At 37.9% G+C, this 12,028-nt stretch overlaps 1 protein-coding gene across 11 annotated transcripts in view; it reads right to left on the bottom strand.

Annotated features, from left to right (window-relative positions):
* The window catches only part of SSBP2 (single stranded DNA binding protein 2), a 212,554-nt gene that overhangs the window by 199,630 nt on the left and 896 nt on the right, over positions 1 to 12,028 (bottom strand). The window contains exon 2 of one of the 11 annotated variants that reach the window (XM_014450630.2): positions 5,969 to 5,998. The exons of 9 other annotated variants lie outside the window; for them this stretch is intronic. Coding sequence is in view for 1 of the 2 variants with exons in the window: in XM_023750245.1 (XP_023606013.1) it covers positions 6,342 to 6,400 (59 nt within the window). In the remaining variant the exon portion in view is untranslated. Of the gene's footprint in view, positions 1 to 5,968; positions 5,999 to 6,341; positions 6,698 to 12,028 lie in introns of those variants that run through there. One more of the 11 variants, XM_023750245.1, reaches the window with a different exon arrangement.

The following is a 12,028-nucleotide window of genomic DNA, read 5'->3' as shown; positions in this document are numbered from 1 at the left end:
GTGTAGAAAAATGATATATTACTACAGTAGCTTACTTATTACAATAGCTTCCTAGCATATCTGTCTCCCCCTTTACCTCAACCTCCATATTACTTCCAGAATGATTTTTCTAAACTGCACCTCAGAAGGTGTCACTTTTCTGCTTAAAATTACTTATCCCCCAGGTCACTCAAGGTTATTCTCAAAATAGTTCCTATTTAATTTGCCAGATTTATTCCTTACAGCACATCCAGCCATACCAACTTTCTTGCAGTTCACCATATATGCCATACTCTTTAATGCATCCGTGTGTCTGTATTTTTCTCTCCTAGAATATTCTTTACTTGCACCCTACCAAATTCGGCTAATTCGTATTCCTTATTTAATAAATATCCTTTTAGAAATAGCTCCTGAGACTACCGTAGCCCTAGGCTGGATTCAACACCCTTTTTCACCACTCCCACAGCACTTTTTGCATATCATTATAGTGCTTTGTTAGCCAGTGTGATAATCACTGGTAGTGAGCCCCTTCTGGATAGTGAGCTCCTGATGGGCAGAGACTGCTGTGTTATTCATATCTCAGCTCAAGAGGGCTCAACAGAGGCAGACATAAGAGACAGTTAATATTTCTTAAACAAATAAAGGAATGAGAAGACAGCAGAAAGCAGAAGGAATATTATCCCCACCTCATAAAATGCATACAAATTTATATTATCATTAAACTAGAGGCTCGGTGTTCGAATTCATGCACAGGTGGGGTCCCTCGGCCTGGCCGGCGATTGGGGCCGATCAGGGCTGTGTCACCCAGTCCCAAGGGGTCTGCTGGCCAGCGGGAGAGACCACAGGAGGTTGGCCGGCTGCAGGAGGTTGGCTGTGGGAGCGCACTGACCACCAGGGGGCAGCTCCTGCGTTAAGCGTCTGCCCCCTGGTGGTCAGTACACGTCATAGCTACTGGCCGGTCATCCAGTTGTCATGGTCGCTTAGGCTTTTATATATATATAGTTAAGTGGGTTTTAAAACTAATTTTAAATGCTATTTTGACAAAACCAACTTAAAAACTCTATTTTCTCAGGCCATTCAATACAAAGAAGTAGATTTGGTTTCGAATTTTTAAAACATTAAAAAAAATTTTCCTATATATTCTCCACTGGCCCTGCCATATCTACTCCCTACCCTTCTGCCCTGCTCAGACCTGGGAGGCTGATCTGCAGCTACAGAGTATGTCATTCTGGCTGCCTTGCCCTCTGGCTCCTAGTTGGGTTCTACAGAAAGGAGGCTTCAGCTGATGCGTGGGCAGGAAAAGAAAGAAGATCCCTTCCTTGCTAGGCCTCCAGCCTCTGTTCACAGTGAGTTTCACAGTATCTGTGGTCCTCTTCATAAAACCACAGCCCCAGGAGGGTGACATTTCTGCAATGACCACAGTGCTCACTGGATCCTGGTTAACTGCGCTCTGCCTTTTCTCCTGCAGATCTACGGCAGGTAACTCTTCCCTTGATGCTAATTCCTGAGTGTTCCTCCATCCCTTGTTGGTTTTCATCCTGCACATACCTTTATTAAACTCTCTCCAACTATCCTTTTAAGGAAGCTATCTTGCTGAGCATCTAATACACAGAAACACTTTGTCAACTAGCAGCATTGTTGCCAGTACTTGCTATAATATGATCTTGTTAATATCCCCATCTCAGCCTTTAATGTTTTAATAAAAACATGCCTATACCCTAATCTTTCTAGCCCTAAATTTATACATACATCCAACTCACCTGCATAACTGAACTAGTACCAATATGAATTCAAAATGAATTAATAACTCATTCCCCAGGTTAAACTACTTGCAAATTATTCCTAATATATACACACAAACACGTGTGTGTGTGTGTGTGTGTGCATATGTGTATATAATGTATTTTATGGTAAGAAACCTTACTCAGGATTTTCCACTACTATATTTCTAAATAAAAAAATAATATCTATTTAATTCAGGGTTTTAAAATGCATATTGAAATACCTTTAATAGCTTCCTAATAGCTATTGCTTAAATGCACTGATAAAGTATAATTATCACATAATTTCAATCCAATTATAAACAACAAATGGCATGTGATGAATGAAAAAATAAAACTAAGGAGTTGTTTCTATTTTTTTCTAGTAGTCAGTACTACAGAAATGACTACGTAATAGATTCAATATGGTTATACTCTTGCTCATGGACCACATGGAACTTCCCAGATGCCCTAGTCCAAAAACAAATAAACAAAAAAACAATAGGCCATATGTTGGTTGGAAGAGACAATACTTAGAGGAGACTCATAATTAGAGGAGAAAGTTTTTTCCCTAGACATTATACATTCCTATTCTTTTTATTTCTGACTCTAAAATTCACCAACTGAAGTAATGTATGTCAGATAATTTTGCCTCTAGATACAGAAAGAAGGAAAAAACAGCTCTACCTGAAATGATAATCTAAGCTCCTATCTGACAAACATTACATCCAAGTTCTTAAATCCAGCTAAAGAATTTGGAGCTATTTGTGGAGCATTTTTGGTTGCTGTTATTCTGCCCAACTTATTAGCAGCTGTACATGTTTTCCTTAACCTTTTTCCTTAACCTCTCTCTTTTCTATTGCCTTCCCCCCAACTAAAAATGGAACTATCCACGCATTCCCTTCCCACTCCCCAGCCTCACAACTCCCATTGTTTTTATCCCACAATAAGCAATGAAATACACTGAGGCAAGACAGTTTAAATGAGCAATGGAGTCATATGAAGTTGCTAGAGAGATTAAGAAAGAAAAGAAGCCGAACACAAAAAGGCAAACACTGTATAATTCCATTTATACAAGGTATCTAGAGTAGTCAAATTTATTGTGACAGAAGCTAGCATGATGGTTGCCATGGGCTTGGGAAAGGGGAAATGGCGAGTTATTATTTAATGGATAAAGAGTTTCAGTTTGGGAAGATGAAAAAGTTCCATAGATAGATGGGGATGGTTGCACAATAATGTGAATGTACATAATGCCACTGAAATGTATGCCTAAAAATGGTTTAAATGATAAATATTACGTTATATATATTTTACCATTACAAAAACAAAAACAAAAACAAAAAAAAGAATATTCTATCAATAATCCATATCAAGAGACTTTCCTTTCTATATTGGAAACAGGTACAAAAGGAAAAAAAATCCTTTCCTTTCCCTACCCTTATCCCAGCTTTCCAAATTGAAGCTAATTGGTAAGAAATAGAGAATAGTTCATTGATCAAAATTAGCCTGAGCCTTCACAAATTTGAAATCCCAACTACCCCAAATCCTAAACCAATTAACTTATATAACAGAAGCACAAGGATTTTGAACAAAAATCAGACTTTATTTATGATATAGCATATTTGGAGTTAAGTAATTGTATAGACTTGTGCTTAACACACAGTATAGCAATACTTTCTATTTAATCCAAGTATTGGTACAAACTTTTAACTACCATTGAATTCATGATTCTGCCTACTTAAAATATATATGCATGAATCTCTCATTTTAAAAGAGGCAGCTGTACTATAATGAAAGAAACACTGAACTTGGAACCGAAAATAATCTCAGTATGATTCAGCTCTGCCACATAGTATCTCTAGTACCCTCTCTGGGTAAATCTATTTCCAGTTATAAATCTAAGTAGTCAATTTTCACCTACATCACAAAATCAAATAAATCTTGAAACTATAAAGTACAATTTCACTATTAAATTTGTTAAAAGAAGATTATTCTAATACAAGTTTATATTAAAACTAGAGGCCCGGTGCACAAATTCATGCACCAGGGGGGTCCCTCGGCCTGGCCTGCGGGATTGGGCCAAAACCACTTCTCCAACATCCCCCAAGGGCCCTGGATTGCGAGAGGGTGGTGCAGGCCAGGCCAAGGGACCCCACTGGTGCACGATTGGGGTGCGGAGGGACACAGGAGGTTGGCCGGCCAGGGAGGGATCAACGGAGGGCTCCAGGGCATGTCCAGCCCATCTTGCTCAGTCCCAATTGGCTGGACCCCAGCAGCAAGCTAACCTACCAGTCGGAGCATTTGCCCCCTGGTGGTCAGTGCATGTCATAGCGAGCGGTTGAGCAGCCTTAGCATATCATTAGCATATTACACTTTGGTTGAACAGATGACCAGACACTTAGCATATTAGGCTTTTATTATATAGGATATACACATATTTCATAGTAAAACAATTAGGTAATCTGTTATCCTAAAATTCACAGGAAGACTACTAAGTGCCTATATTACAGAAAACACTTCTTAGAGATTATACATTAATTCTGGTACCAAATATTAGAAATACTGGGGAGAAATGAGCTACATATAGTGATACCCTGTTGTGAATCCTCAATTCACTATTCCACAAATACCTAATCTGAATTCCAAGCACTATGATAATCAGTGGGAATATACTGGAGAAGACAACACTATGGTTCTTGTCCTCAGGGAGCTTCCAATCTAATTGGGAAATAAGACATTAAAAGATCACACAATTCATTAATATATGATAGATATGACAAAAGGAAGAGTAGAGCTTGCTGTGAAAGCACACAGTAAGAGTCTCTAATCCAGTTTGGGAAATTTTATGCCAGTTGTACCATCCTTTGTGAACCCAATAGGCTTTAAGTGTTCAATAAATCTTACCTATTTCTATAGCCAACATTATTATAAAACCCACATGTCCCACTGTTCTAGTTAGGAACAACTCCAGGGTTTGGGAGATAAGAGATAGTCAACCTTATTATCTAGGAAAACCCAGGTACACTAGACCCATCACCCAATTCCTCAGTAAAAACCAAAACCAGGCCCCAGGAAATACAGCTTCTCATTCCAAACTTGATTCATACAGTATTTTATATATACCTGAGCAATTATGCTGATGCTGAGAGGCTTCCTCAATGGTACTTTAAACCTGCCTGAAATGCTTTAACCCCAAATCTTCTCATGATTGATTCTTTCAATATTACTCAGGGTTCTGCCTAAATGGTTCCTTCTCTAAGAACCTTCCCCTGACTACCTAGCCTCCCAGTCACTCTTTAAATTACATCACCCTACATCATTACTTTTACAGTACTTATGACTATCTGAAATTGCCTACTACATTTATTTACTTATTATATGTTTCTCCTTGAAATTTGAAAATAAGTTTCATTAAAGCAGGGACCCATTTTATTCTCAACATATCCTCAAGATACATCTTCTTGCCAAATAGCCCCAGTTTTGTTCAGGTAGCTCAGGTACAAGGGAGCAATGTTTCCAGCCCAGAGGATGAAGGATGACTGATTAAAACCAATTATGTAACCTTTTGCTGGTAATTGGTTTAGGGGAGGGAATGGCAGTTCTCTTCAATAAGGCGTAAGAAGATATCTGCTAAGCAACTTCAAGAAAAGGTTTACCTTGCCGATTACAAAACATGAAGAAGGAAGAACCTTGCTCTTCTCCCTGCCTTTATACTTGGTTGTATGAAAACATGATGCTGGGAATCTGATGCAGGGATGTGGGTTGCATTCCTGAGAGGGAAACCATGAGGACGGCAGAGAAGCTTATCCTGAGCCCTGGATGTACTTGATTCACTGAATCAACTACCAAACTACCTCTTCCAAGCATCTTGTTATGTGAGATTTATTTTTAGGTCCTGATCAATTAAGCCATTTTCTATCTCCTGACTTGATACCTACAGCCAAAAACATCATAAACTCTTAAGCCTCTGTTTTTTTTCTGTAACATTAACAGAAAATAGTACCTATGGTCTAGTGGATTCTTAAGGGAATTAAGTGAAACAATGCAAGTAAAGGCCAATAAAAACAAAATATTCAAATGATAACGTTGTTATTGTTACTGTTAAACAATAACCTTCTATGACAAAACTCCACAAGCTCTTTATGTAGTAGTTAGAATTTTGTTATTTTACAGAAAACATTCATTTTAATCCTGTTTAAATAAAATCATTTAAAAAATAATATATTTACCTGGATTTCTTCTATCAGTAGCTCTTGGTTCTTTCTCAAATTTGAAGTAGGTAAAAAAAAAAAAGGAGAACCAAGGCAAATATCAGATCACTAATGAAAAAATAACCATATGAACATCAGGGGAGAGGCTGTTTTTAGCATCAACTCCTCTCTTAACTTACATGGACAGAGCCATATATAAATTTTCATCTTACCTTCATAAATATTCCATCACTGTTTTAATATGGCTTAGATTATATTAATCAAAAATGAAAACTATTTTAGTAATTAAAACTATACTATATTAATACCTACAATTACAAAAAATATTTTAAAGCAGAAAAAAAAGAGCAACTGTTACATTTCATATTGTTTTCTGTGCCAAACTACTTACTTGATATGCCATGAAGAAAAATTAATACTGAAGATCAAAATTGGAGACCTCCAGGTCATTGGTTCAAGCTCACTCCAGCTAAATTGTGATTTAAGATGCTATAATGGTTCATTATTGTCAGAAAGCTGTTTACAGTTCTACATAACCTAGAATAATCAAAATTCTTAAAGTACAATGTGAGGGTTGTTCTGTCATTATTAAAGAAGAGACAAAGAAGAAGGAACAAATATTAAATCCTCCATTGGCCCTAGCCGGTTTGGCTCAATGGATAGAGCATCGGCCTGGGGACTGAAGGGTCCCAGGTTCGATTCAGGTCAAGGGCATGTACCTCAGTTGCAGGCTCCGGCCCCTGAGCCTGAAGAGGCAATAAAACCAATTGATATGTCTCTCATATGGATGTTTCTCTCTCTCTCTGACTCTCCCCCTTCCTTCCACTCTATCAATGGAAAAAAATCCTCAGTTGAGGATTAACAAAATCCTCCATTGCACTGGAACTGCCCAGGGTCTTCTGAGTACAGATAAATTTTGGTCCTGTCAATATTACAAAAACATTATTAGTTTTACTTTTCTAAATATTTAACTATTAACCAACTCTGACAAAAACTGTGTTACCTATTATGACCAACCATAAATTTGGGCAGCTGCAGGACTATGAAAAAAGTTGCCTGGAAAAACTCTTTTTTTCCCTGGGTGAACCATTTTTCACCCATTTTTCAATGTTCTCACACAATGAATATAGTTTAAGAAAAGTAAAAATAGCCTTTACTATTTCTCTAACATTACAGAAAATGAGTGGACCACCCTTCAGATCACTTTTTGTAGACTATATGGGTTTTACAATAGTAGTCAAGTAAATCACACAGTCCTACTCATGTTGTTATAGACATATGTTAACAAAACCTTACATGATCAATGATGCATATGTAAAATATATAAAAAATCTGATAAGCAAAATTTAAAATCTAAATATAACCACTGACTTTTTTATTCCAAACTCTCTTCAGATATATCCTCCAATATATCTTATTCTATTGCTCCAACGCTACTTTAAATCCTTCCTTGGGGAAACAATAAGTTACTAATAAAAGTAATATTTCAGCATATATTTACAAAGGCTCATATATTACTAACCAACATGCCACTAGCATGCAAATATTTCATATAATTTCCATCCATTATCAAAGCAATAATAGAGAATATTCACAATAGTACACAATAGTAGAGAATATTCCCATGTACTCCACAATAAAATTATAATTATCTTCAATGCATATTTTTAAGTTATATATTCCCAGCAGCAGTATCATATCTTTTCAACCTAGTACATTAATCCTCAATGCTATGTACCAACATTAACATAACAGTTATGAGCCTTATGGAAGAAAGAAGATTCTAAATTCAAAGTATATTTTTCCCATATTTTATTTCCAACTCTAAACTGTTGGGGTGATGTTAATAAACTGCAATCTATGTATTCCACTGCCAGCCCCAAATTGTATGTTTTAATTTCAAAACAAAATAATTCTATTTTCTAGGAGTAAGTGAAGATGAAAGGACACATTTGGTCCACTACTGCAGAGCAACTAAAATTTACTGATTTATTTTCATCCGGAATTGGTTTTATAGGGCAAACTAGCGCTAAAGTGTGGGAATAAACCTCTCATTTTTTATTTTTTTATTTTTTTGTAAAAATACATTACAATATTAACCCCTTTCCTAAGAGTCAAGATAAATACCCAGATAAAGAATGCTAGGATTTAACTCTTAACATCTTACACATTCTCTTTTCTTTAGGTTTGTTCCTTCAAAAACTCTTTGGGGGCGGGGGATACTTCTAAAATAGTAAAAAAGAGAGCAATTCAAAGAAAAACTCTCACAACCAAGATGACATATTAGATAAAATTAGATTGTTTAGCATTTTGGAGAAAATATCCTCCATTGCACTGGAATTATCCTAGAAGAAAAAATCTGAATAAACAAAAAGTCTTCATTATCTAGGCTTCCAACTTTCACCCCTAAAAATTCTGTGCCTTCCCAAACCACATATACATCTTCCATCCATCAAAATGAAGGGAATAAGCATCAGGGTTAACCAATGGTTAAGTCTGCACATCTGATCAAATCTTTAAACTCTCTTATATCTGATTATGTAATGCTGTTTCCTAAATCTATAGCATCCTACCCTAGATCAGGAAGCCAATCTGGTATACAGAAAAAAAAAATGTATCTTTCAGTTTCAACCACAGGTTCTAAAATTAAAGAAATCTTTGTTAGAAACCCAGGTAAAGAGCAAGTTACTTTTCTTTTTTCTTTAATGGAGAAAAAAAATCACTATCTTGCATAATTGTTGGGAGAACTGGAGAAAATATACATAAAGCACTGACCACAGTAGCTGGCATGTAGAATGACAAGTAATAATTATTGTTTTGCCTTTATTGGCTATTTTTGAAATACAATTAAGCTACAGAATGTGGAACTCAAACTTTTAAAGTCCTTATTTTGGAGGTCATTTTGGAGGTCAAAAGATTTTTTTCACATTGTAAAAAATTCCTTTGAGTCTAATATCTTCATTTATTCAAATATTTATTTGGTGCTTCTGACATATGAAGGCACTACCCTGAATATCAAGGATACCTCAGAGAAGAAATTTGAATTATCATCCCTTGCCCTCAAGAAACTTACATTTTAGAGGACATTAAACAACCAATTATATAATTACTTAATCACAATTGTGTCTGTGCTAAAAAAAAATAAAATAGGGAGAAATAACCTAACAAGATCAGAATTTAAATTTCTACACAAATATCCCACCTCCCTCCAAAGATTCTCAATCATTCCCTCTATAATTAAACCTAATCCAAACCTTTGTATAGACTTGATCTGTCTGGTTTTTAAAACAATAAAATAAGTAATTAACTTGACTGGCCATTTTTTAAGTTTATTTTCTAATTATAGTTGACTTACAATATTATATAAGTTTCAGGTGTACAACATAGTAATTAGACATTTATATACCTTATGCAGTGATCCCTCCATAAGTCTAGTAATCACCTGTTACCTTACATAGTTATTATGATATTACTGACTATATTCCCGATGCCATTTTTATGTTCAGAACTGTATACTAAAATTATTAAAAAATATGTAAAACCTATAAGTTAATTTCAAATATTCCAATGGTGACTTCTTAGTGAAAGAGAAAGCAAAGATATAATAACACAGGTAAGCACTTGTCAGCTACCTTATTACTTGGTGTTTAGTTTGGTAGATCTGACAAGTGCTAACAAGATCTGAACTCTTGTTAGAAAACACATTTCTTGATAGATTATAAAACTACTATATTTAGTTTATGTGCATACCACTATTCATAATGAGTCCTTTTTCAGAATGTTTTTATTAAAGTAAAATAAATATTTACGTATTTATTACTGAAAAACAAATTACTTCTATGATTTTTAAGATCAGAACAATTCTAATTTGCTTACTAAAAGAGTATTTTTTTTTTGCTCAGGTACCTTTTTAATCTGCCACCTTAAAAAAGTTTGTCTAGCCCAGCTGGTGTGGCTCAGTGGTTGAGCATCGACCTATGAACCAGGAGGTCATAGTTCAATTCTGGTCAGGGCACATGCCCAGGTTGTGGGCTCCATCCCCAGTAGAGGGTTGCTGGAGTGGGCCAATGAATGTTTCATCTCTCTCTCCATCTCCCTTCCTCTCTGAAATCAATAAAAAATATATTTAAATTTTTTTTTGTTTTAAATCAGGTGACATCCATTTCAAAGACAACTCAGAAGTTAGTACACTGTTGCAGAATAGTGGCCATTAATATCCCAAGTAAATATGATGGGGAAACTGAGCAATCAGATCAACTCTCCCACCAAAATGAAAATTAGTTTATTCTGTAAAATAAAATCTACCTCAGTATTTGTCTTAGATTCAAACAATACTCACCTAGAAATTAATGCAACAATTAACTCAGAACAGCAATTGTCAATGTTCCAAAAGTGGCCTCTTCACCTATATTTAGTTCATAAGGAGAGCCAGTCTAGGTTCCTGATGCCAATTACAATGAATGGAAGACATATATTTAAATCTAACAGCACCATCTAGCAGAACTTCCACTACTTTGCTTACAAGAAAGAGTAGATGTTACTTGGTGTTCAGTTTTGTAGATCTGACAGCAAAAGTGGCAATTATTTGTTTTCATGAAAGAATCACAGAATTAGAACTACAAAGGACCAGACACACCAGGTCCAACTTTCTCATTAAGTATCTCAGATACTATTTTTTTTAACAATTTAAAAAGTTATCAGGATACCGATTAAATTCAGCCATTCCTGGGAATCCAACTAAAATTTAAAATTACTTTTGTTCTCAAATTCAACCACCCTCAAAGTAAATAAGATTTTACATCAACATACTTCAATTGCTTCAATCCCATATGCTCTGTAATCATTAAAACATCCTCCTCTAACGGCTTTTATTTTATCAGACATATTACAACCAAATGATTAATGCACACAAATTAGGCTGTTTCAAAACTTTGATTCCAGTAACTGCTGTTTCTAAACCAGGCTATGATGCTGTCTGTTCTACATTCCTTGTCACAGCAATAAGATCCTGAATGTACCTCCTCAGAAAATACCATGGGGAAAACAACAACAAAACCCAGCATCTCCACGTTAATTTTTTGTTGTTGTTTTGCTACATCAAGGCCTGCCACCCCTAAATCCCATGGGGATTGTGTGTGCCGCTGCCAACACGAAGATTAGGAAATGTTCCCATCCCCAGGGCACGAGAAACTTTCAGGAGAAGGCTGTATCCACTGCCTAAAGCAAACAGGGAAACCTGCGCCTTCGCCTGTTATTGACGCAGCTATTTCCGTGCGCAAGGTAACCCAAGTAGCTTTGGGGAGATGGTCTCAGACTTTTCCCCAGGCTGGACCCCCTGGGGAAGGGAGAGAGCACATTCAGTGGCAAGGTAAGCCTCGCCCTCGGAGTGGAAGTGGTTACCGGGCACCGAGGATCTGCTGCACACACACAAAAAAAGAGGGGTTCTTCCTCAGTGGTCACAGTCACTATTCGCTCTCATTTTTAGCAACAACCCAATCACCGTTACAAGTGCAGGCGAACAGCAGCAGGCAGCCCAGCCTTGCGGTGTGCCGCGACGGTGGCACCCCGGGCCAAGGGGCGCTTTTCTCGCCCGCCTCCTCCGGGCTCCCACCGAAGTTAACACCTGTATCTCCGCCTCACCCAGCTCCACAACTCCTCCCCACGCCTGCTCTTCCCCCTTCCCCGAAAACCCCGGTTCGGACCAGGGCCCCCTTCCCAGCGCAGACAACCCTCCGCGCGCCGCCGGCCGCAGCTCACACAACACCCCCTCCGCGCTCCCCACGACCACCGCCCCGCCCGCCGCCCGGGCAGCCGCAGTCCCCAGATCTGCGGGAAGCAGCAAGTCTCCCAGAAAAGTTCGCCAGCAGCCGCCAGTGGAGTTCGCCCGTGGAGGCGGCTGCGAGAGGCAGGAGAGCAAGCCGGCTCCAGCAGATCCCGCTCATCGCCAGCACACTTTTCCTCCCCGGGAACTCGGTCCTTCGCGGACTCCCAAACTTCGTCGGCGCCCCGGGCGCCCACCGCCCTCGCCCCCGCCCCGGCTCGGAGAGGGCGGCAGCGCGAGCGCCGCGTCCCGCCCGG

The sequence above is a fragment of the Myotis lucifugus genome, unplaced genomic scaffold (assembly GCF_000147115.1).
Source record: "Myotis lucifugus unplaced genomic scaffold, Myoluc2.0 scaffold_0, whole genome shotgun sequence".
In the NCBI taxonomy this organism is placed as follows: Eukaryota; Metazoa; Chordata; class Mammalia; order Chiroptera; family Vespertilionidae; genus Myotis; species Myotis lucifugus.
This window is presented reverse-complemented; position numbering and strand designations above follow the sequence as displayed.